The following is a 26,904-nucleotide window of genomic DNA, read 5'->3' as shown; positions in this document are numbered from 1 at the left end:
CAGTCCTGAGAACTGTTCCTTCAGCTTTTCACATCTGGATTTAATTGGAAAGACATTAAGTGCGCTGGAAAAGCATATTTTAGGGCAGCTCTTTATAGACACCCCTATTAAAGGGGCTGACGGCTGTAGGTTCAAGTGGGATGAACACAGACAACATCTCAAAAGTAGAAAGCCTGGAATTAGGAGAGAGCGGCTGGGGAGGAGAGCGTCCTGTTGAAGGATTCCATTTACCCAGTTGCTTAGGGAGGGACATGCAGCAAGATGCCCAGCAGCTGCGTGCCTGGCCCGGCAGCACGTAACACCAGCACATGGACCACTGGGCCTTTTGGCGTTTTCACAGACGGTTCCTCCTGTGCCTGGTCTGCACGCCCTGTGTGCCGGTGTTTGGACGTGTCGTACACAGACGTTTCAGAGGAGCGAGAGGGTGGTGGACAACTGCACGAGCCGGCACCTTCTTGCCTCCTGTCCTCTCTCGGGGTGGTGATAGAGTCCCCAGGCCACCACACCCCGTGGTGTCTCCGTACAGAACAACAGAAGCTTCTAGTCGGCTTGCAGCAAAGACCGAACACACACTTACTGGTGTGATTTTAGCAAAACCCCTCACTCTGTCACCTCCCCCTGGTCTGGCGCACACTGGTAGCTTTTAAATAAACACATCCAAGGCAGAAGGCAGAGGTGACCTGGCCGACGATCAGCGCTTTACAAACGGTCTGTCCGTTTTCAGACTTGTGCTTTGTGTGCAAAAGGAAAAGGAAGAGCTCAGAACAGTTGTCATCAAAGGAACACCTTTCTAGTCTTGGTCTGTATTACGTTTTGAAGCCCTGAACTTTCTAGTTGCGCAGGAGCAGCTTCAGTTTTCTGAAGTCCTGGTCCCTAAATGTCCTATTATTAGAGGGTAAAATGGGCATTTAGTTTGCTCTCTTTGGACTCTAGCTCACGTCATCCGCGGCCTTGGTTAAGCAGGGGTTTGCAACCTCCTTTGAGCCACGGCAGTCTGGTGAAACCTGCGGACCTTTGCACAGAAGAATATTCGCTAATCCTAACCCTAAAAATATGTAAGATTAAAAAAAAATTATATTGAAATCAAGTATCAAAATACTCAATTATTAGAGCTTCCCTGGTGGTGCAGTGGTTGAGAGTCCGCCTGCCGATGCAGGGGAACGTGGGTTCGTGCCCCGGGAGGATCCCACGTGCCGCGGAGCGGCTGGGCGCGTAAGCCATGGCCGCTGAGCCTGCGCGTCCGGAGCCTGTGCTCCGCAACGGAAGAGGCCACAACAGTGAGAGGCCCGCGTACGGTAAAAAAAAAAAAAAAAAAAAAACACACACATTGTGTGTTTGGAGAATTTGGTCTAATGATTGCTTTATTTTTATTTTATTTTATTTTTTGCGGTACGCGGGCCTCTCACTGTTTCTAAGCAGAGACAGCAGAGGAGAAAGGCAGGGAGGTAAGAAAGAACATTATGCATGTAAGTAAGCTACATGCAAGTTGAAGCTACAAAAAAGGAAATAACTGGGAGAAGGGGAGAAGCAGAAGCTAAACTTGGAGAGGCCCATTGTGGTGAAGCCATCGGGAGCCATATTGCCACTCTCACGTGGTCAGCTGGCAGTGAAGAGCCCGGAGACGCTCGTGTTAGAGAGAGTGGGTGATCAAACTGGGTATTTCCTTAGAGTAATCGTGGAAAAATGACGTTTTCACTGGTTTGTACAATGATCATAGCGTTCCATGAGTGTTGCCTTCATTAAAGGAAACATTTTAACATCATAAATGAATTCCTTAAATGTATTCCTCTAAATCCAGAAGCCAGTGTTAACTGGAAAGTTCTCTGAGATGTCCAATGGCTTTAAAGAGGGGATTGAATTTTTTTTTTTTTTTTTTTTTGCGGTACGCAGGCCTCTCCCTGCTGTGGCCTCTCCCGTTGCGGAGCACAGGCTCCGGACGCGCAGGCTCAGCGGCCATGGCTCACGGGCCCAGCCACTCCGCGGCATGTGGGATCTTCCCGGACCGGGGTATGAACCCGTGTCCCCTGCATCGGCAGGCGGACTCTCAACCACTGCGCCACCAGGGAAGCCCGGGATTGAAGTTTTAATAACTAATTTGATGACGAGAAGTTGGGATGGTGTTGGCTGATAATCCCACTGCTAGATGTCCCCTACCCAGCTCAAGGGAATGTCGCAGTGAGTCTTAAGAGGGAAGACCAGCCCTACACCCTCCCACTTCATTTCTACATGGGGATGAAGTGTCCCCTAGCCACCTGGAGGAGGGAGGAAACCTGAAAACGATGCTAACTTCCAATAAATGTGGCTTCCCCGTGAATGGAGGGGGAGGCAGATCTGTTATTTCAGGAGGCCCACCTCCCCCACCAGGGGCAGCTCCCGTGATCACCTCCCTTCCAGACCCTGGCCACTCAGCCTGACTTCCTGTTCTCTTTAAAGTAGAGGTTACCCATAACTTGTTGCAACTCCTTCAGAAAGCAATTTGACAATATCAGAAATTTAAATTTATCTTATAGATGTATTTGCACAAAAGGTACATACAAGGAATATCCATTGCAGCATTATTTGTAAGAGCGAGAAACAATCGAAATGTCTAGTATAGGGGCTGATTAAATAAATTATAGCACAGCCATACAGTAGAATTCTATGCTGTTATTAAGAAGAATGAGATAGGGTTGTTTTTGGTGACATGAAACGATGTCCAAGGTGTCTTATTACTACATGAAAAAGCAAGTTGCAGAAGAAGAAGCATAGTGATTCCATTTGAGGAAAAAACAAAGAGTTCACATATATATATATATATAAGGATATATCAAATAAAATACCTGGAAAAATGCACACCAAGCTGTTAATTAGCGGCTACTTCAGGGTGTGGGCTTGGAGTTAATTGAAGGGTAAAACAATATGGGGGACTTCTCCTTAACATTTAAGTATTTTTCAAAGTTTTACAATGAGAATTATTCATTTTTTAATTAAAAATACTAGTTTTACAAAAAGCACCGTTCTAATTTTGTCTTTAATTTTTGTTTTGAAATAAGTAGAGATTCACAAGAAGTTGCAAAGATAGTACAGAAAGGTCCAGTGTACTCGGTACTACTCGGTTTCCCCCAATGGTTCTATTTTATTCACCTATACGATATCCAAACCAAGATATCATTGACGCTAGTGACATGTGTGTATTGTAGGTCTATGGCCAGTTTATCACATATGTAGATTCATGTAACCACCACCACAATCAAGATACGGAGCTCTTCCATCACCACAAAGATCTCCCTGGTCCTATCCCTTTATGGTCTCACCTTCTACCCACTCCTCCTCCCACCCCCATCACTAACCCTTGGTAACCACTGATCTGTTCTCCGTCTCTATACTTTTGTCATTTCAAGAGTGTTATATACATGGAATCATATAGTATGTGACCTTTTGGGATTGGCTTTTTTCACTCAGCCCGATGCCCTTGAGAGCCGTCCAAACTGTTGTGTGTACCAGTAGTTCATTCCGGTATGTGGCTGAGTAGTATTCCATGGTATGGATTACCACAGTTTGTTTAATTGTTCATCTATTGTGGGATATTTTGATTGTTTCCTATTTTGGACTATTATAGATAAAACTGCTATGAACATTTGTGTACAGGTTTTTGTGTGGACATAAATTTTCACTTCTTTGGGACAAATACCCCAAAATATGTTTGCTGGGTTGTACAGTAAGTTTATATTTAGTTTTTTACAAAACTGGAAAACTATCTTCCAGAGTGGCTGGCCCATTTTGTAGTCCCATCTCAAATGTATAAGAGATCTGGTTTCTCTGGACCCTCTCCATCATTTGGTGTGGTCACTACTGTTTGTTTTAGCTGTTTTAATAGGTTTGTAATGATACCGTAGTCTTATTGGCTAGTAATGTTGAGCATCTTTTCACATGTTTATTTGCCATTTGTAAATCCTCTTTGGTGAACCTTCTCTTCATGTCCTTTGCCCATCTTCTAATTAGATTGTTTGTTTTTTACTTATATATTCTAGATACTAGTACTCTGTCAGTCACACAGGAGCTGTTACCACTTTGTATGAAACCAAGTGGAGACAGAATAAGGTTCTAGATATTGGTTAAGTTCTATAGTCCTACTTATTCACCTATAACTTCTGACTTCATTCTCAGTTGATAAGGAAGTCTGGTTTACCCTTGATAAAGATTTTGTTTCTGTTTTTATTCCCAAGGTTGGGGTTCACTAGAAACTCTCTACCCCATCCTTTGTCATTCAGAAACCCAACCTCTCCCTCCCCCACTGAAGAACCTCCTAAGAGGTGTAGAGACCCTGGGAAGGCTTCTTGCATGAAGACACAATGAGAATTAACAAAGTAAGTGCCCCTTGCCCACTGTTGGCATGTGGTCCCTTTGCCCTCTGGAAATATCTTCACAGAGAGGCCATCTTGAGGAAGGGAGAAAAATCTGGGCATTTCTTGGCAATATTTGTGTATAGACAACCAGTCTTAACATCTCCAGGTCACCCTCCTGGGCTTTTTGAACCAGGCAGCACACGTCCCCTGACTACAAGTTGAGTGTTAATTCCATGCCAGTGTTGGTGCTATAGCTACAAAACAAATAACAGCCAACTCTGCCCTATTCTAGGGACTTACCATTTTAGCACGAAGAGGCTTGCAGATACCTCAGCAAATGAGTGCAATAACATGGTACCACTTGTGAGTACTAATTGAGGCTAATTACCACACCTGCCTCCTCTTCTCCTCAGCTTACAGCCAGACTTAGTTACCCAACCTGGAGTTGGTTGTAGTCATGGAGTTAGGTATGGTCATGTCACTAGGTTCTGGAGCATGAGGGCTTTGAGTTCTCTTTCATAAAATCCTCCTATGTACTATCTTCCATTTTATTTTCTCTTCCACTGGCCGAATGTAGAAGACCATAATGCAAGCCTAGAGGAGGGCAGAGTCACAAGATGGAAGGGGTGTGGGACCTTGATTGACCAGGGTCCACTGCCCAGCAATACCCAATTGGTCTTTCCATGACCACTGAGTCTCTGGGGTTACTGTTTAGCAGTTAGTTTACCTTGACTAATACAGGGCACAGAAATCACCAGTCACTATTCTTTTCCAAATATAGAGGAGGCTTCACAGAAGAGGTACCTGATTTCCTTTGGGGCTCATCCCATATTGCCTCTGAGATTCTATAAGTACTTCTTACTTTCACGGATCAGGGTATTGCCTTGTTGCTTTTTATGTTTGTACTTACTCATTAATTTTCCTCTTTTGAACCATCACTTTACCCTTATTTGGCTAACAATACTAGCTCTACAAGGCCCTAAAGTTGTGTGCTATTGAATTCCAAATAGCTTATTGCTTTTAGCACCCTCCTCCCTTTCAGCAAATTCTTCTAACCTTTTGATAACTTAATTCCTATCCTTTCCACATATTTATCCAAAAGGCAGCTTTTAAATTCTGGCTCGGTGACCTACTCTTCCTCCTGGGCTTTGATACTACCAGATGCTTGAGGGAAAACATCCCCAATATGCCTACAAGCTATTTCAATATATAATTCTATCCAACTGAATGTCAGGCATTTCTAAAGAATGCTGTTGGTTGATATAATGTCCCTTGCCCAAGTTAAGGTTTTGATTTGAAATTGCTTATTGGAATGCCTCATGTTGCATTTTCCCCAAATTTATAAATCTCTCACATTTTCTCTCCAATTCATCTTGCCTCCTTAAAAGATTAACCATTAAGAATGGAGTTTAACATGATATCTTTAGAAAGCAAGAGAAGAAAAATATTCTGCTTTTGAAAGGGAATGTACCCTCAGGCAAAAAAAAAAAATCGCTGTCTCTTAATACACATTGGGAACTGCCAGTTGTCACGCTGACAGTTTAAGGTGGATTAGGATTCCATCACTGATCACTGCATAAATTCGTATACTTATAACCTTACATCTTCATCTGCAGCCAAACAATTAGGAAAAAAAAAAACAAACCTGTGTTTGGATATATTAGAATGTCAACCCTCTTAGAGTACTAGCAGTTTCTTGAAACAACTTAGGAGAATTTTGTGCTTAAGTATTTGGCAGACCGAAACCATATCCCCAAAAGTATACTAAAGTACTTCTCATTTGGGTGTGGAGGTGGGGGGAAGGGGACCATTTGTGATCATAATTATTTAAACACGAAGTAAATCTCTTTGTTTGATTATATTGTCTTAATGAAGATGTTTTTAGGAAACCAGGATACTAGTTTTTCCTTTGAGATGCTTATTTAATTATAAACTTTAACAATTACTTTTAATGGAGTTTCTAAAAATTACCAGACCAAGTGTGATATTAGTGATGTGCTTTTCTTTCAGTGGTACCTAGAAAAAGAAGATAAAATTTACTTCTTGAACTTTACAATGACTACATTTAGCTTAAAAAAAGGAAGACTTTCTAGAAAAAAACTAAAGTTAATTCCAATAACGTGTCTTCCAAAGTTGCAATGATGTAATTGGCATAAAATAAGTTTACAATGTGTGAGAATACCCACACTGGAGACCTATCACGCTACTTAATTCTCTGCATTTGAAAGACCAACATGTAACAGCTACTCACTTCAGCTGAATAATCAGTCTTTAAACGTCAAATGAATGCTTACTTCTGGGTTTCAATAAATGGAGGAAATGAGCTACTCCCTAATTTCCATAGGGAACTTCTGAAAATTATTAAAGCTATACTGTATATATGAGATGGCTAGATATTCTTGAACTTGGTCACTGTTTTTAACCATTCGTTCAGTCATTCAGCTAATAAGTATTGAGTGCCTATTATTCTAGGTGCTGAGTATTTAGCAATGAACAAAACAGACAAATCTCTGCCCTCACGGAACTTACATTCTAATGGGGACGTGGACAATAAACAAGGAAATGGTTAAATAGATAAATAAAAATTTAGGGCCAGTAAGCACTAAAAATTAGGCAGTGTGAGGAGATGCGAGAACGCCAGGCTGGGAGTGGAGTGTGTGGCCCCTGAAGGGCCCCTGGTCTCGAGGGGTGACAGTTGAGGAGAGAAATGGCTGAGGTGAGGGACAGAGCCCTGTGGAGACCTGCGAGAAGAGCCCCAGGTCTAGGGAGGAGCACGTGAAGGTCCTAGAAACAGCAGTGAACTCAGGGTTCCCTGGGAAGAGCAGCGGGGCTGGTGTGGCCGGAGCTCCGTGGTTTGGAAGAGTGTGGTAATGAGGTTGATGAGACTGAGCTGCGGATGGGGAAGGTCACGGAGGGCTTCGGGCCCAAGTCAGAAATTGGGGTTTCGTTCTAAGAGCAACTAGAAGCCCCTGGAGGGCTTTGAGCAGGGTCGTGACCTGTTCTCATTTACCTTTCACATCTGTCTTTCCAGATATGTTCGAAGGATGGGCTTTGGGTGGGCAGAGACAGACACAGGGAGAGAGGTTAGGAAGCTACATCAGGAGTCTTGCTGGGAGGTGGTGGTGGCTTGGGTGAGGCTGGGGCAGAGCGGGTGGTAAGAAGCAGTTCGATTCTGGCTACATTTCAAAGAAGAACCGGCAGAACTCGATAATAGGTCAGATGTGGGAGGTGAGAGAGAAAGGAAGCAAGTGAGGCTGATTCCTAGGGGTTTTGCCTGAGCCACTGGTTGAACGGGGGTTCCCTTTCCTGCCAGAGGTGATGACTGACGATGATAATCAAGAGTTCGGATCTGGGCAGGTTTGCAATGCTTTTTAGACCGCTAAGTGGAGAAACCCGCCAGGCGGCTATGTGTGCGAACCGTAGGGCAGACGGCTAGGCTGAAGATGGGAATTTGGGGCCATCAGCATTTATAAGGGATTTAAGCCATAGGCCTCAATGAAATCATCTAGGGAGAGGCTATCCAGAGAGAAGATAAGAGATCCCAGGATGGACTTAAGGATCAAGACGAAGGAAAAGCCAGCAGAAGACTGAGAAGCGGTGCCCGGTGACGTAAGAGAAAAAGCAAGCGGACTGGAGATCCTGGAAACCGAGGGAAATGTTGCCCTTTAATATTAGGAAAACACACCAAGTTGCTGATTAACGTACTTTCATTTAGGTTCTGGTTAGCTCAGTGAGTATCTGGTGCCAGCCTATCTGGGTTCCAGCCTTGACAGTCATCCTGAATTAACCCAGCTCCAAACCTGGGCCCCCCGCCTAAATGGTCCCCCTGGTGAGGTCAGTCCTGCCCGCTCTGAGTCCAGCCGGGGTCGCCACTCACCCTCCTTCCCAGACGAAGTCCAGCCGCCTTTGCTGCCAGCTTTGCTCCTTCTCAATTCTCACCCCCACCGCCCTTCATGCCCCCAAAGACCACAGCTCAGGAGAGCATAAGAGGAAGTAAGGGGATGATCAAAGAGGGAGCCCCACATCCTCAGAGTCTGCACCCAGACCCTCGCTCTCACAGGGCTGCACGCCTTGGTCTGGCTCGTGCCGTTTCTTGAGTGCCCGAATGGTGGTGCCTCCTATCACTGGGTTGACAGGTGGTACAATATAGTAGTTAAGAATCTGGCTCCAGAGCCAGGTCACCTTTGTCCAAATTTCAGATCCATCAAGATCAAATCATGTTGGTCTTGCGTAAATGACTTCATCTCTGTCCCCCTGTCCTCTTAAACTGGGGATGAGAGTCAAGACTCCTTGTGGTGTCTGTGAAGATAAATGAGTTAGCAATGGAACGTCCTTAGAACAAAGTGAGTGTCATGAGCACGGAATGCCATTTAAGAGTTGAGATTGGACTTCCCTGGTGGCGCAGTGGTTGAGAGTCTGCCTGCCAATGCAGGGGACACGGGTTTGAGCCCTGGTCTGGGAGGATCCCACATGCCGCGGAGCAACTAGGACCGTGAGCCACAACTACTGAGCCTGCGCGTCTGGAGTCTGTGCTCCGCGACAAGAGAGGCCGCGATAGTGAGAGGCCCTCGCACCGCGATGAAGAGTGGCCCCCCTTCGCCGCAACTAGAGAAAGCCCTTGCACAGAAACGAAGACCCAACACAGCCAAAAATTAAAAAAATAGAAAAATAAATAAAATTAAAAAAAAAAAAGAGTTGAGATATTTACCTGCCCAGAGTCCCGTGGCTGAGAGGTGGTGGAGCCAGTCGGTAAGCCGGGCTCTTCACCACGTTGCTGCCCTGCCTCCGAGCAGTAAGCAGGGAGCTGGAGATGGTGCCAGTTAGGGATTTTTTTCCCCCAGAAGGTCAGTTGTTAAACATTTACCACAGGGGCTTCCCTGGTGGTTCAGTGGTTAAGAATCCACCTGCCAATGCAGGGGACGTGGGTTCGAGCCCTGGTCCGGGAAAATCCCACATGCCGCGGAGCAACTAAGCCCGTGTGCCACAACTACTGAGCCTGCACTCTAGAGCCCGCGAGCCACAACTAATGAGCCCACGTGCCACAACTACTGAGCCTGCATGCCACAACTACTGAAGCCTACGCGCCTAGAGCCCATGCTCTGCAACAAGAGAAGCCACCGCAATGAGAAGCCTGCGCACCATGACGAAGGGTAGCCCCTGCTCGCCGCAACTAGAGAAAGCCCGCACGCAGCAACAAAGACCCAACGCAGCCAAAAATAAATAAATTTTAAAAAGTAAGATATTAAAAAAACAAAAACATTTACCACATAGGACGTATGTGGCAGACACCTCCAGGACATTCCATCAGTTAATCCCTGTAATAGGATGTTTTTACCGACTCAGTCTTCTAAATGGAGATGCTGAGGAACGACAAGGGAAAGACACTTTCTCACGTGACCCATCGTGAAGCTCAGGTCCAATTTTTACCCCTATCAAGGAAGACTCAGCTTTCCCCTGCAAACCACACTCATCGCAGGTGACACAGCTCTACACGTCACCTCTCCAACAACCCTTCCCACCCCGCAGATGTGCCGGTGTTCTTCCCCTGCGTGGCCTTGTCCTGACTCAGAGCATCAGAGAGCCTGAGACACGAGGGACCTCACGGCCACCTGCTCCGGGCACGGCCTCCTACCTGACAGCCGGCCTGGCAATGGGCGCCACCCGGTCCTTCCTCAGAGTCCAGCTTGCGCTCCGCGGACACAAGGTTCCTTCCTGTTCTGAGACCAAATCTCTCCGCCTGTGGCTTCCGCCCCTTGGGCTTGGTTCAGGCTTTCCCAGAAGGCGGCGCCTCCCTTTTCTACACCACAGCTTGAAACCCGATCGTGTCCCCAACCCCTCCTTCCCTCCCAGCTCCAGCCCCTTGGCAAGAGCAGCTCCCCCTGCCAGCATCGCTCCACTCTCCCTGTTCGCCTCCGTGAAGAAGGCTTTCTCACCCTAAGTCTCACCCCAAATGTGCCCTCTCTGTGACACAGGTTTCTCCGGGGAGCCCTGGGCGCCCTTCTCGAGCTGCCGTTGTATGTGCTGTCTCTACAGCATCATCCGCTAGGCTGGCGTGGTCTGCACGCTTTCCTTCCTGCTGGGAGGCACGCCACGAACAGGCAGGGAGTGTGTCCGCGGAGCTTAGTTTCCTGGTGCCCAGTGCGGCGCCCGGTTCCCAGTGACTCTTTGTGGAATGAAGGACGGTACCCAGTCGTGACTCAGACAGACCGGACCCCTCCCTCTAGGAAATAATCACAGGCAGTGGCAAGCGTTATAAGGATAATGAGCACAGTTATGTGAGTTTTTGGAGCCGTCAGGGAGGCCTCCCTGGCTTGAGATCTGAAGGCTGACAAGCAGCTGGTCTTGAGGAGGGGGTGGCTTGAGGGACCGGCCAGCATGAGTCCCTGAGATGGGGGCGAGCTTGTCACAGTCAAGGAACAGAAAGGAGGCGGCGGGCACAGCGCAGGAGCGAAGGTGCCTGGACCCCCGAGGGCAGAGGGAGGTCCTAGAAGGGTTTAGGTGCCTCGATCTTAGGGTGAAGCCCACTTTGAGAGGGGTGGGGAGCTCTTCGGTTCTGGCCTGATTAGGCCTGCAGCTCAGCCGGTCCCACTTCTCAGGCCCCCAGCCTCCCCTTTCCCCCGACGTCTCAGGCAGGCCCTCGGGCCTCCTTTTCGGGCCCGACACCAGCCTGGTCTCTCTCGGGAAAGAACCTGGTGTCAGAGTTTACACCTCCGTGTGGCTTCGGTCCCCCTGTTAAAGGAGTGGTGCTTTAGAACAACACAAGTTTATTATCTGTCAGTCCTGTCATCAGAAGTCAGCCACGGTCTCACAGGGCTGAAATCCAGGTACCAGCAGGGCCGTGCTCCTCTCTGGAGGCTCAGGGGGAGAATGTTTCCTTGCTTTTTCCAGCTTCTGTAAGCTTCCTGCATTCCTTGGTTCCTGGCCCCTTCCTCCACATTCAAAGCCAATAACGTCACATGCCTCTGACCCCTGACCCCTCTTCCGTCATCATGTCTCTCTCTGACCAATGCTGGGAGGGGTTCTCTAATTTTGAGGACTCATTGGATCCGATTGGACTCACCGGGAAATCCAGACTAATCATCCCATCTCCAGACCCTCAGTTTATCCCATCTGCAAAGTCCCTGATAAAGTAACGTTCACAGGTCTCTGGGATTAGGGCTCAGACATCTTTGAGAGGCATTACTCTGCCGCCACAGGACTCCTAGGTCTTAAAAGGTCAATCAAATACAACTCGTAAACTGATGGGATATAGATTTGAAAACCAACTTTAATGGACATTACTGGGACCATCAGGGAAATTTTAACATGACCTGGGTATTTACATGATAGAAAGGATGTACTGTTAACTTTGTTAGGTCTGATGATGGCATGTATCTTTACCTGATATGTGATTTGGAATACTACAGGAAAAACATGAAGATACATGAAACAAGATTGGTAAAATCCTGATAATTCTTGATCTGAATGATAAGCCTGTGAGCGTCCAGTGTACTATTCTTTGTACTTTTGTGCATGCTTGGACCTTAATCAGGTATCAGTAGGAGGCTAAGGAGGCATTTGGGATGGAGGTGAAGGTCTATTCCGGCCCCTCCCTCCTGCAGTCTGACCACTAGGATGGCCACCAAATGCCCCAAGAGAAAGTCAGACTTCTGCGGGCCTCACCCATTGAGAGAATCAACAAGGCCCGCAGGCCACCTGCCTTTACCACCTACGACTCTATCGCAATACAGCCAAACGTTCAGAATTAAACAGAACTTTATACGTTATATTGTTTGACCATCATTCTCTGTTCCCACCCATCCTTCCCCACTAGGCAATCCAAGAATACATTAAGGGCAGTAAAAATTGTGAAACAACTATAATGTAAGTTTTTATCAGTCACATACTCAAACCCAAATGAAATTCCTGAAGAGACAGAGCAGTGTGTGCCCATGCTCAGCGGGAATGTTTCTCATTCTCTTCGGAGGAGAATCTCAAAGGACCAAGAAATCCCAAATGAACCTTCGGGGCAGCAGAGGGGAGGGCTGCCGAGGCAGAATTCGGCCACGATTGCCCCGTAGAGCCAGGCCTCCTTGGGCGGAGGAGGCTCCCCTCTGGTCCTCTGTTTCAGGATGTCCCCATCTCGAGGGTCTCAGGCAAAGCCCCCTTTGTGGGGTCCTCCCAGGGAGGGTTTCCCAGGCACTTCCTCTGTAGCCTCACAGGACCCCAGGAAGGCTGAGCTTTGAGCGCTGGTTTCAGCCCATGATTGACGTTTGGAAAAGACAGTAACTATCCTCTGTATTCTTTGGAGGCAAGTTGTGGGGAAGGAGAACCTTCTCTCACACGGAGAGCTGCAACCCAGCCCTGCTTCCCTGGGATGGTCTATCCCATGGTGCCCTGGCTGCAGAGCCTGCGGGTAGGGGTGGAGGGGTGCAGACGGGGAGGAGAAAGCACCTCCGTGGAGAGAAGTTTTGGAGGAGGCCCTGCAGGGGGAGGAAAGCAAGGGAGGGCAAGATGAATAGGAGAATAAAGAGAAAACAGGAAGAAGGAACGTGTCTGCAAGCACCTGCCTGTCTGGGTGAGCTTCACATGGAAGCCGAAGGAGAATCCATCAGAGAGTATTCCTTGAAGATGTCCTGTAAACACACTGTGACGATTTCAAACAGGAAAATGGCCCCAACAGACCAACGACCTGGGAGACGGGATGTAAACACGTTGAAGTTGACTCACAGTTCAGGGAGGTAAATGGCCGGGGCTGTCAGAAATTCACAGGTGGGACACAGGCTGGGAATCCACCACGCTAAGAAGTCAGAAAGCCTGCAGGAACAAAGGCGTGGAGGTAGAAAGCCCCGACGTCTTCCCAGACAGGAGGTAGATCAATCTGACCAGGGCGGAAGATCCATGCGGGCAGGGCTTCTGAAATACTGGTGTGTCTTTAGGCCAATAGGCCAGGGAGCTTGTTGATAGCACTGACACCTGCCAGGTGTTCCTGAGGCTGGTGACTGGTCTGCTGTTTGGGGAAAATCACACCCTAGAAAACACACTAATGAAACTGCACCAAGTGAGGTTGTGGGGTAGAATGGTGTCAGCTGATGGAGGGCCCTGAATGCCAGGCCAAGAATATAGGATGTTATTCTGGGGCTGGGAGTTATTAATGCTGTTGATGAAGGGGGCGGCATAATGATAGGGTTCTCTTAGAAGAGAGACAGATGAGCAATGTGCTGGAAAAAGTTGATAGAAATATACAGGAAACTGGACATAAATTAACATGGAGACAGAGAGCATAAAGGATTTTATGACTAAATGTTGGGCTCAACAGAGAAAGTTGTATACTAAAGGCCTTCATTGATAAAACACCACTATAGCCCAGGCATTAACCTCTCAAACAATTCGACATGGTAGGTGTTGTAGTTTCCAGTTTACGGATGAGGAAGACGAGGCTCTGAGACATACAGTCACTTGCATAAAGACACCCGGCTGGTCTGCAGTGGAGCTGACATTTTAATCTAGGCCCGACAGACTCCAGATGCCATGCCCGTTCACTTCCTTGTCCAGATGACTGGAAGAGTGTATTAGTTTTCTCTTGCTGCTGTAACAAATGAACAGGCTGAGTGGCTTAGCCCAACGCAAACGTGTTTGTCGTCTTAGAGCTCTGTAGGTCAGAAGTCAGACAGGAGTCTCACTGGGCTGAAATCAAGGTGTCGGCAGTTCCTTTTGGGGGCCCTAGGGCTGAACTGGTCTCCTTGCCTTTTCCAGCTTATAGAGGCCACACACCTTCCTTGACTTCCTCCATCTTCAAAACTAACAACGTTGCATTTTGTTGAGCATGTTTTCCCGGCCACGTCTAAAGCCAGGAGAGGTTCTGTGGTTTTAAGGAGTCATGTGGTTAGATTGGACCCACATGCATCATCCAGGATAACCTCTCCATCTCAATGTTCATACCTCAGTCCCATCTGCAAAATCACTTTTGCCATATTCAGATTCTGGGGGGTAGGACACCTTTGTGGGTGATTATCCTGCCAAGTTCAGAGAGAGACGGACACTTGCCTTTGTGCCCAACACCATGTTTCAGTAGACACCGTTACCAAGGGGGGTTTTTGTTGAAGCAAAAATAATTAAATGAAAGACAACACACACATTTAAAAGGAATGCTATTGGTAAAACAGAAACAGCGTGATTGGAGGAAGCCATGGCAGCATGGATGTCGCTACTCAAGTTTGTCCTAAACACTGAAAACATGCCTTAGCACAGTTAATCCTGCTTCAAATCCAACTCTGTATTATTGTCAAGGCTGGCAGCTACGTGGATTACCCGACAGTAAGCGCCTCATTGCTGAAATAAAGGTGATGCCTAAGTCTATAGTTTAAGTGCCCAATTTTGTACTAATTCCCCAAATTCTGGAGCCAAGAGTCCTATTCTTTGCCTTAGGAGACTGTCCAAGGCACGCCTTAGCCTCCCGACCACCCACACCTCTTTTTTTTTTTTTTTTTTTTTTTTACACAATGAGTAGCCATCACCTTAACTGACATCCCTTTGTTCCAACAGTAAGAGCTTTTTCATAAGGTACCAATTTTGTGGAAATTACCTGAACCAAGAGGATTGTGTAAGCATACATGAAAGTGCGGGCTATAATGAAATTGTTAGAAAGCAGGGCAGCCAACGGTTTAATTAAAGCTCAGTATACTCAACTTTTTATTTTATTTTTAAAGTCTTACCATTGATTCATCTGAAAAGTAATAGACTGAGGCTCCTATCATAATGTGATAAAATTTAGAAATACGATTTTCTCTTTGGGGTTTCTTTTATTTTATATAAAGAGAGACTTGGCATTTTGTTATAGACCATTCAAAGTAAGAAAATGATAACTTAGAAACGTTAAAATTCACATTCTTTGGGCAATAAGACATCAAGCCTACTGAAGAAAAGACCTTCTGGTTTTTCAGTCATTTTTATTTTTATTTTTTTGCGGTACGCGGGCCTCTCACCATTGCGGCCCTTCCCGCTGCGGAGCACAGGCTCCGGACGCGCAGGCTCAGCGGCCATGGCTCATGGGCCCGGCCGTTCCACGGCATGTGGGATCTTCCCGGACCGGGGCACGAACCCGTCCGAACCTTCACGAACCTGCATCGGCAGGCGGACTCTCAACCACTGCGCCACCAGGGAAGCCCTTTCCAGTCATTTTTAAATGACTTCACGGAGAGTCGGTCTCAAAGATTGTTGGGAAGAGAAGTGAGGGGAGTCCTCAGCTGCAAATGAAGATGTTTGCATTTCCTATCATTTTCTCATTAAAGGAGACTGATTTAATGAGCTGCATATATGTCCAATGCGTGTGTTCTGAAATGAATCCAGCAGTTAGACCTGCTCCCAGGAAGAGTTCCATATGAACAAGCACTTTAGGGGGAAAAGGCAAAACAAAACAAACCTTGAGCACTTACTTCAAAATGAAGGCCACATTCGGACATGTATGGTTACCATTGACTTTAATGGGAACAGCCTGTCTGTTCCTGGGATTCAGGATGTGAAATCGGTGGGAAAAGTGTGAAATGGAAAAAAAAGAAATAAAAGGATCCATTGGGCATCCTGTTCAAAGACTCTGAAAAGAACTGCGTGTCATGAGGGGATGAGTTAAAATTCACATTTTGCTAATGAACCATTGTTGTCTCTCAGAGAATGACTTAACACTGCTGTGTTGTCATTACAAACTCTTTAGTCCCTGCAGAAGGAAGCAAGAAGAACAGGCACTGGTTTCAACACAGTTTGCTGATCGACAAGAGAAAAGTTAGAAATTACAGAAATGGCTGGAAAGGCTCACCCCCATCCTGTGGACACATACACACACACACACACACACACACACACACACACACGTGTGAACCAAGACCAACAAACAGGCATGGAAAGTATCTTATTGGCATCATGTTTCTGGCATTGCTATAACTACGCACAAAACAAGCGATACACGAAAAGGCAGCAACATCTGTTTTAGAACCTGTGGGGCTTTATTCCCAAAACAGTTGTAAAATCTTTTGGCGACAAAAATATTTCTATGTATCTATGCAGATGCCCTCCTCTAAGGGAAACACACACACAAATGGATACAAGTGTTGAGCTGAAAAGACAGGAATAAGAAAAGGAAATGTCATCCACTTCTTTAAAACACTTTAAAATTTTTCTCCTTTCAAACAAAGCTACATCTATTGCCCTGGATACACCTTAAAAAAAATAAGTCCCGGAACATATAAATTATCATAAAGCTAAAGTTTAAGATTCCAGTTGGTAGACTGTGGTAACATACAAAAGGATGCTGAGTGAGTTTGTTTTGATTTGCTAGGAAAACATTTTCTGACCTTGGAAATGAAATCATATAGTTGTCTGTTTGTTTATGGTCAAAGCCATATGGAGGGTTCTGGGTACTTATGTTAGTGTATCTTTGAAATTCTCGAATCCACAGTGTGTGGGAAGTTATACAACTTGGGTTTAAGCATCATTCAGGATGTTGTTCATTAAGGAACCCAGATTTACCTCCTCCCCACGACTCCCCAAGGTTAGTTTACATTTATCACATGGCAAATTGTCCGTGCTGAGAGGGTGACCTGCAGGCAGCAGGAGCTGAACATCTTTTATCTCTTTACCATCTCAGTAATGGACAAGGTAGAAATTGCTTCTTTTTAAAAACGTTTTATTTAAGTATAGTTAATTTACAATGTTATGTTCGTTTCAAGTGTACAGCAAAGTGATTCAGTTATACATACATATATGTATATATATATTCTTTTTCAGATTCTTTTCCATTATAGGTTATTGAGTACAGTTCCCTGGGCTATGCAGTAGGTCCTTGTTATTTACCTATTTTATGTAGTGTGTCTATGTTAATCCCAGACTCCTGATTCATCTCCCCCCAACACCACACACTGTCCCCTTTTGTAACCGTAAATTTGTTTCCTGTGTCTGTGAGTCTGTTTCTGTTTTGTAAATAAGTTCATTTGTATCATTTTTTTTAGATTCCACATATAAGTGACATCATATGGTATTTGTCTTTCTCTTTCTGACTTACTTCACTTAGTATGATCATCTCTAGGTCCATCCACGTTGCTGCAAATGGCATTATTCCATTCTTTTTTATGGCTGAGTAATATTCCAGTGTGTGTGTGTGTGTGTGTGTGTGTGTGTGTGTGTGTGTGTGTGTGTGTGTGTATGAACTTGCTTCTAATCGGACTTCAACTATGTCTCCCCAAATGAAGGCTATTTGATTTTTCGCTCACTCCAAAGTGTCCTTTAATATTACGTCACATATTTATAACATGTTCTTAATGTTTTGTAAAGCAACTGGCCTCTAGCAAGTAACAATTTATTCAGCTCCGGTAGTTTAAACATAAGAATTTTGTTTACCATCTTCTGGACAGATTTGGACGAACACAGTAAAACATTTTTGTGGACTGTTCAATTTTAGTTTTTGTTCGAAATGCTACTCCGTTGTATGTTGTTCTTTGAAAAGACCGATATTTGGGTCATGCTAAGTGTTATGTGGCTATTTTGGGGGTTGCTGCATTATCCTATTGTTGCGGGCGTTTTGCTGTAGAGGGCGAAGCAAACCCATCTCACTCCATGGGCTTTCTTACTCGCTAAAGTGTCCTTTCAGGGGAAGTAGTGGGTGATGAGTGGGGTTGGGAGTGGAAGGAGAGCCCGATTCCTCATGGAGCTCATGAGGAGCTGGGAGGAAGCAGTAGGGCCAGGGCTGTATTAGTACCTGTCAGAGCAGTGCCTGGTTGGCAGTCCCTGCCCATCTCGACTTTCCTGAACCGTTTGGCTTATCTCTCCCTCTAAAGCACAGCCGAGCCCTCTTTGTCTCTCCGTTTCACCTTTGCAGTCCCAACACCTCCTCTCACTGGATAGCCTCCACCCCACAATCCCAGGCAGACACTGCACCTCGTTTCTCCCTCCTCCCAGCCACCACAGGAAGGTGACAGATGAACTCTTCTGAGAACGACGGGAGGGAAGGCAAGGAATTGTGGCCTTTGGGTCATTCTAAGTGGTGAAATAATTGCTATAGCAATTTAGTTTTAACCAAACTGTGAGTGTTATAGGAGTGCCAAATGAGGTCTCAGAAGTCAACCCAGGGACCCCAAAAAAGCTGGAGACTGGAAACTGTGTGATTGCCCACAAGGTAATAAAGCCCTTCTCTAGAAAATGGAGATCATTTCATGAGCTTACCTCAATTCATTATCATGGGAAATAATCAATAGAGTGAGTATAGAGGAGGTTATAGGAGTAGTTTTGAAATAATGATATTGAAAGGAGTTGTGCTGAAGTTGCCTAGGCTGAATGTGAGCAGTTTGTATGTTCGAAGGAAATAAAGTGATGTGACCAAGGATGTGGGCTGGGTTCACATCTCTCTCTGCTCTGCCACTTACTAGCCGTGTGACCTCGAGTAGGTTGCTGAATTCCTCATGGGAAGGACCTACCTTGCAGGGCTGTGGTAACACCTGAGGTCACGCAGGTAAGGGACCCGGTCTCATGGCTGTGGCAGAGGGATGCTCATGAAATGGCAGTACAGAGAAGATAAAGTGTCTTCATTGCCTTTTATAAGGTAGAAAGAAGTCCTCTCAGATTTATAAGCGATTGTATTCAGGGTTATCAATAAGATGTGGGCTGAATTATCTCATCAGACAGTAATGAAGGCTGAAGACAGTTAAGGGAATGTTATTTGGAAGCTTTTAAACATACCTTTGGAGGGAAGCAGTCACACAAGAATTCTGAAAATCCTTCTTGGCATCGAGTGAAAGAGCGCTCCGCCATTCCAGCTGGTAGGACATTCTTGGAGCAAATGACAATCATCTTGACAGTGCTTGGGGACCTGCCTGTCACGTTGATTAAATCATCCAGGAGATTTTGCAAGAGCTGAAACACCCAACCTGCTCCCTGAGACCTCGCCTTCATCTCATATGTGCATCTCTTTTTGGGTGGATGCGAACAGGTGTCACTGGGTCCTGGACTCGGTGAAGTAAGACATTTGGTTCCTGGTATTCAGGCAACAAGTATTTCCAAAGCAGCTAGTGGAACTGGGCTACAATTAGCCTATAAGTGATTTTCAAAAAACGATTTCGTTTTGGTTGCCGTTTTGGCCTTATTGGGAATAAAACAGGACCAAGAAGCCCTGGAGCTCTCAAAAGTCTCATTCAGCAGTACCAACCACATTGCAGAGAGACTATTATAGAAGGCACTGAAATAGCCCTCTTAATAATCCATTTGGGAAGAAATTGATAAAAATCAGCATTCCTACCAATAATTCACGTATTAACGGATCAGAACAAAATAGTTGTTCATTTGTTCAAAATTGTTGCATATACAAAGAACTCTCTGTTCATTCGCCCACCCCACGAAGCTGGGCTATCTGGAGAGGTCCACCTCGGACTGGTCTTAACAGGTTGGTAGCGAGCAGGCCGGGCTCCTACCTCCGTGCAGGCGCACAGAAGGCGGGACTGCAGAGCTCAGGTTCGCGTGACGAGCCCACAAGGATGTGCACACCCACGGGACCATTCTCAGCAGAGTCACCCGGGAAGGCTGCCCAGCTCCCTCAGCGTTTCAGGACTTGAAAGGACCTCAGAGGTCATCTAATTGAATTTAATAAGAATCAAATATCTCTGCAAATTACTTTCTTTTAGGCGGAAACTTGTCCAAATCTGCGTCTTTTGAGGGTGAATTTAACTTTTGAAAGCAGCCAAACTTCACTCAAAGCCAAGTCTAGGGAATGAGGTAAATGGTAGGGATGGACAAATGAAAAATAAAGTGGGGCTGTAAAATGACAAAACAGGTTCGCTCCAGTGATCCACAAAGTGGTTCTGAGAGGTGATTACAAAAGCACCTAGAGAAGCAGATGTTCCTCGGAGTCCTGCTGGGTACAACCCCCCTGAGGGCAGGGGAAGTTTATATCAGATCTTTACAAATGTGCACACCCTTTGGCCCAGAAATTCAGTTTCTAGGAATTTATCACAAGGAAATTATTGAGAACGTACTCAAAGATTTTTAACCATTAAGAAGCTTAGTGCAGTGTTAATAACAGCTTAAAAAGTGGGTGTGGCCTCCATGTCCAACACTAGGGATTGGCTAAATACAGAAAGGCACATAAAGTCTGTGAGATACTGTGCAGTCCTGCAAAATGACGCTGCTGAAATGTTTCTGTTGAGGTGGAAAACTGCTCATGTTCCATGACACGAGCAGGTTCTAAAACAGTGTTAGGATATGACCCAGGTTAGAGAGTGTACATATGGGGAGGGGATAGAAAAGGATATGGAAAGATGTACACCAAGTTGTGAGTGGTGGGTAAGACTGTGAATATTTTCACATTCTTTTTGCTTGCCTACCTATTATGACTTTTCTGTAATGAAAAACAATTTTTATAATCAAAAGATAATATAAGGAAACATCAGAGAGAGGAGAAAGAGGTTCTACTATCCTTAAAGAGGAATGATGATGTACCTGTGTTCATTTGCTAGGGCCTCCATAACAAAGGACCACCAACAATAAATTCAGCAGGAATTTATTGCCTCACAGTTCTGGAAGTTAGAAGTCCAAGATCAAAGTGTTGGCAGGGTTGGTGCCTTCCGAGGGCTATGAGGGAGGAATCTGTTCCATGCCTCTCTCCTAGTTTCTGGTGGTTTGCTGGCAGTCTTTGGCATTCCTTGACGTCTGTTGCGTCACTCCAATCTCCGCCGCCTTCTTCACACGGTGTTCTCCCTGTGTGGGTTTCTGTTTCTGAATTTCCCCTTTTTATAAGGACATTGGTCATAATGGATCAGGCCACGCCCTAATCTAGCATGACCTCATCTTAATTATATCAGCAGTCACCCTATTTCCAAATAAGGCCATATTCTGAGTATGGGGGTTTAGGACTTCGACATATGATATTCAACCAATAACAGTGCCCAGTGAGATGGCCACATTGCTCCTATGCAACCAATGTTAGTGCTTACCTGCCACTACAGCCTACACCAGCTGCCGTATAGTAGGAGCCTGTACCAAGATCGGGGTAGTGGGGTAGGGCGCTGACATCCCCACAGGACTCCGGGTTCAAAGAGGTAATGATGAAACAGAGAGCCCAAGCACGGGCTCCCCCTGCCCACCCAGGCTGGGGCTGCAGGCGTGAGTGAGAATTCAAATTAGCACGTCTGAACTGGGGAGACCAGCTTAGAGATCTGAAAGGAAGAAGTAGCCTAAAAAAAAAAAGGAAAGGATATATTTTTCCTTTTTGGTTGAATATAGGGGTTGAGATTTAAAAGAGAGAATGACAGAGAGAGAGAGAGGAAAAATATTACAAATATTACACAAAAATCTGCACACAGATGTTGATAGCAGTTTTATTCATAATCGCCAAAAACTGGAAGCAACCAGGATGTCCCTCAATAGGTATAAAAGGATAAAGAAACTGTGGTACATCCACACAATGGAGTATATTCAGCAGTGAAAAAGAGATGAGATGAAAAGACATAGAGGAGAGAGGAACTTTAAATGCATATTGCTTAGTGAAAGAAGCCAATCTGAAAGTGCTACATACTGTGTGATTCCAGCTGTATGAATTTCGAAAAAGACAAAACTATAGAGATTAAAAAAAAAAATTACTAGGGGTTGCCAGGGATTGGGGGGAAAGAGAGGAGGGGTGAACAGCTGAAGCACAGTGGATTTTTAGGGCAATAAAATTATTCCGTATGATACTGTAATGGTGGACACGTGACATTATACATTTGTCAAAATCCACAGAACGTACAACACAAGAGTTGTAGACTCTGGACTTCAGTTAATGATAATATATCGATATTTCATCGGTTGTAACAAATGTTCCTCAGGAATCCAGTATGTTCATAACAGGGGAAACAGTGTAGAGGGTGGAGTGGGAGAGGGTATATGGGAACTCTCCCTGCTCCATTTTTTTCTGCAAACTTAAAACTGCCCTAAAAAAAATAAAGTCTATTAACTGAAAAACCAAAAAGCTATATTTCACATAAAGAGATGTAGAAGAGATCATGCACTCAGCTACCCAAAAGGGGCCCCTGGCAGATAAAAGTTTGAGCAACTGGCAGAGTTAGCTGTTTGTCAGAGGCAGTTGAGAAGATACAGATGACCAAAGTGTGACCCAGCAGGATCTCCAAGATGCAAACAACTTTGGCCACTCACACCTATCTCAGACACAACAAAGCTCTTCTAATTGACCTGAGAAGTGGTGGGGTTTGGGGAGGGGAAGGAGAACCAAATTCTTATTCAAAGAAATAACAATTTGGACCGGCGCACTAGAGTGTCAAGAACTTATGCAGATCTTATCAGCATCACATTTTTTGGTGCCTCCCAGCTATTCAGCGAGGCTCCACCAGCCTGTCAACACCCTTCAGCATCCCACACATCCGCATGCATCCCGCATCCCCGGCATATCCACACCACAGGAGGCTCTGCCGCGGCCAGGCCTGCCTTCCCAGGGCCCCACGGAGCGCAAATTTTCTCTCTCCTCACAGGATACCATCATACCATCCCCTCGGTATACAAGAGTGTATTTGGTCCATTTCTGGACTCACATTCTGTGACTTGCTTGAGGCTACATGTCTATAAAATTGAACAATACATTTATGCTAACTTTGGAAAGCTGGAAAAAAATCTGATGTTCTCACATCTGGAGCAAGACAATGTGTAGTTTCAGTAATGTGAGGAGAAATGATGCAAAACTCATCATCAGAGAATGACAGGCTTCTACTAGGCGTTTTCTACATTTGCGGATAAAACATTGTGATTTTACAAAATTATGGATAAGGCATGAGATTTATGGAGACTCCTCTCGCCACCTCTTCCCCCAGACACACAAAAATAAAGCCTTCGTAGTATATGCATCGCTCCATCATAATACAGCCTCTTAAATGTAGTTTTGTTAAATGATACAGAAAAGCATTTATTTAGACTAATGAAAATGATAGCCTTTACTATATATCAAAGCTTTCTTTTACCATTATGTACCTATTTATTACATGAAAGTCAGTAACTGGATCTCCTTGTCTGTGCGTTTGTTTTCGTTTTTAGGCAGCTTTAAGTGCCTTGAAACAATTTTCTGAACAAGGACTGGATCCAATGGAAGGAGCAATGAATATTGAAAAAGCTTCTCTTGAAAAGTGAGTACATCTTCTGTTGTATTCTTACATTTGTAATTTTGTAACTGTATGAAAAATAGACATAATAATAAGGTGAAAAACTCGAGACAATAATATCTATACCCTACAAAATTATTCCTAATACAATTCAATGCAAATAAATGAGAGACAGTCTATATGGTCATATTTGTTTCCTGTAAATATGTCTGTGAAAGTTTTAATCTACTGATTGATCATTATTTCTGCATTTTAATGCCTTTGATGGAAATACTTCTGTGGGTTTTGCTGACCACGGAGATTTGCAAGACTTGCAAAAGGTGAATCTCATTTCAGACTGTTGAGCGTTCTCTTGACTAAACCATTTTCTGAGGTAAATATTTTCATTCACATTCCTGCTAGGTAGTAGGCACAACGGAGAGGGGAAAAAAAAAAAAAAGAAGCTGAGAGGAGGGTTCCTTCCCCTTGGCTGCATTTTGTTTTTCACACTGTTGTATGAAACACAAGCGCACGTTGTCACAAAAGTGTGGCTCCCGAGGGCTACAGAGGCCAAAACGCAGATTTAATAAGAATTTCTGAAATCCAGCTCATACCTCTTTTATGATATTGAACATAAGGTTTGATCTGAGAGACTGAACTTAAAGACCCTCCAGAGACCCAAAAAGAAGTTGCAAGCCATTGTATTTACAACAGTGAAATTCAAATTCTTTCAAAGCAGAAATAATAGCAGGTGAGATTTCAGAACTCACACAGGAGATAACATCTTTAGAATGAAAAAAATTGGATAACCTAGGAAGTCAAAACCAAATATACTAATCCTGCAGTTAAATAATCTTAACCGCCCCCCTGCCAAAAAACACAGCATTTGGTCATTAATAATTAAAAGGTGAGAGCGTGAGAAAAAAACATTTGGTAAACAGACGTGGCATTTTAAGTTGTCTATAGATTGGCAACCATTTATAAGCTAATTTAATCAAAACCATTTCCACATGATCTCATCAGTAGACTATCTGAACATAAATATTGTTGTTTCACTTTAAAATGTCACTTTTGTGGTGACCTTTGAATCCTGTGTACCATCTGCTAATAAACATGTCTGAAGATGTGCAACCCCGGACCTTCAGCTCTTGTTACTGTATTAATCTTCCAGACAAGCCCAGCATCTGGGAGAGAAAGCAGACAATAACCAGACACACCCGGGCTCCATCGCTCAGGACTGCAAGAAATCAAGGTCGGTCATCTAGCAGCTCCCAGAGCTACGGCTGCCACCGCATCCTTATAAACCTGTCAGCACGCATGAGGGTGTCTGTGTTCAAGGAAATGAATGACTAATGCCATGATCTGAGTCTTATGTGAAGACAGCACTATTCTAACACCAGAGATAATAGACATAGTACTGTTTATTCAACTGGGGGAAAATAAAACTTTGAGCATTTCCCTTGGAACTTGAGATCAGATCATAACTCATTTGCCCAGAGGCAGCAGAAATCTGATCCTGCTACTGGAGCTTAAAATAACAATTAATGAAAAGTGTTAGAAACAGAGGTACAATTCTTAAATGATTAATAGAGAAATTGGGTTTGGTTCTGTTGTTACGATTGTTTTGTCGTGGCGCTTGTGTTCACTTATATTCTCTCTCATTTTAAATAATGCCTGATGATTCAAAGAATAACCAATGATGTGCTGTGGAATGTGACGGTCGTTGTCTTCATATAGAGTCACACAGTTTCTCTTTTTACGCAGATATTTGTAATCTCCATCCTATATCAGTCTGAATAACTTCGAGGCACACCACTCAAAGATGTATGCCAACAAACATGGTTGAAATCAGGTCAGACATTTGATTACAAATATGAAATAATGTTAGGAGCAATTAGTTTCAATAGACTCCAGGAATTCAAAAAGCAAACAAAAACCACTTGTGGGTCTTGAATGCCATCATCCTATTAGCCACTAAGGAGGCGTCTTGCCTCTCCAGCCATTTCTGTGGATTCCACGTTCACAGTGGACATTGCACCCACCCCATCCGTGTGTTGTAAGCCACTCACTGTTTGCATCCAAAGTGTTTTCTGATAACTGCCTCTGCACTTGGGGCAGTGAGTGGGATCAAGAGAAATAGCGTTCATGGCGGGGAAGGGAAAGCCTGTGGCTGTGGGAGGAGCCGTAGAGGTCCTGCCAGTTTGTAGCCAGCCACGCTCTGGACCAGCATGTTGGAATCCAGCGTGGAGCCAATGCAGTAAAAATGTGGTCGGTGTCTGTGTGAAGTGTGGTCAGTGTTGTTCTTTCCTTGCCTCGTTCTCCTCTCTGAAACATCAGCCCAGCGTAACCCATCTCAAAGGCCATTGCCCACCCGGCCCCTGTCACCCTGCACAGCGGTGACACTAGCGGGTTCTCGTGCCACTGGCCGTCTCTGCGAAACCGCAGGGCCGCCTCCCGGGTGACTCGGAACCAGATTCCTGACCAGCCAACATCGTCTCATTGTTCCCGTAAGATTTCACGAGCAAAACCAACACAAATCATGATCTGGCTGACTCACACACGACCGGACGATAAACAAACAGCAACAGAAGGAAACCACTCTAGGGTTGTTTTTAAATGACTCCCATGTGGGGAAGTCTGCCAGCATCGACAGGGCCGGGTGCCCTCAGAGGAAATAGGTTTTGCTCCATAAAGCTGGGCCCTCGTGGACATCACAGCCCATTTGTAAAGTTGGGGTTCACGAAGATCAGCCGGGTTGAACAATACGTCTGCTGCCCGGCACCCCGCGCAGAGGGCCCTAAATCATCCCCTCGGAAGGGGGCAGGCCCTTTCCTCCCCCTGCGCCTTCAGCACCTGAGGCTCCGGCCCTCAGTCAGCAGTGCCACTTCAGGCAGGATCTTTAAACCGCATCTTCGGTTTCCCAAATGCCGTAAACGCCGACCACCTCTCACGGCCCACGGTCCCCAACACACCAAGGCCGTCAGGGCCGTCGTGGGAGAGGGATGAGCTCAGGGCACAGACAAGGCTGATCAGTTCTCACAACCCCAGTATCTGAGGCATTGGCCTCCGGAGCGATCTGACGGAGTCGCCCTCAGAGCTGAGGTACCAGAGCAGCCACGGGGGTGGGGGTGGGGGTGGTAGGGGATGGACCTTTGCACCGGATCTCAAGTTTAGTGAGAGGATATTTATTCAGAATCCCACCCATCCACCTGCTTGAAGAGCCCGAGGAGGCCTTTAGATATTTTCCCTTTCGAGAGTTTGCTAGCAGCCCTTCCTGGGAACCATTTGGGTTTTCTTTGGGTTGAATTAGCAATGCAAATGATGGGTGGCCTGCCATCCCTTGCCATGTTATATATCATTGGGGGGAAACCATTAAGTAGATTTATTGAAAGAATGTTTCTTCAACACAAGGAGATCTTTTTGATGAAAAATGGAACTCGTTATTCTCTAAAGGACACAGGTTGACTTATCTCCTTTATCAATTACAGTGTCTGCTTTCA

General features: G+C 45.3%; 1 protein-coding gene across 1 annotated transcript in view; it reads left to right on the top strand.

Annotated features, from left to right (window-relative positions):
- STAU2 (staufen double-stranded RNA binding protein 2) overlaps positions 1–25,689 on the top strand; it is a 291,470-nt gene extending 265,781 nt beyond the window's left edge. Inside the window, exons 14-15 of the mRNA XM_060127718.1 lie at positions 23,361–23,449; positions 24,576–25,689. Coding sequence (XP_059983701.1) covers positions 23,361–23,449; positions 24,576–24,669 — 183 coding nt within the window. The 3' untranslated portion in view covers positions 24,670–25,689. The remainder of the gene's footprint in view (positions 1–23,360; positions 23,450–24,575) is intronic.
- Positions 25,690–26,904: the final 1,215 nt, after the last annotated feature.

This window comes from Lagenorhynchus albirostris, chromosome 17, assembly GCF_949774975.1.
Source record: "Lagenorhynchus albirostris chromosome 17, mLagAlb1.1, whole genome shotgun sequence".
NCBI lineage: Eukaryota > Metazoa > Chordata > Mammalia > Artiodactyla > Delphinidae > Lagenorhynchus > Lagenorhynchus albirostris.
Note: the sequence above shows the minus strand (reverse complement) of the source record. Positions and strands in the feature narration are given on the sequence as shown.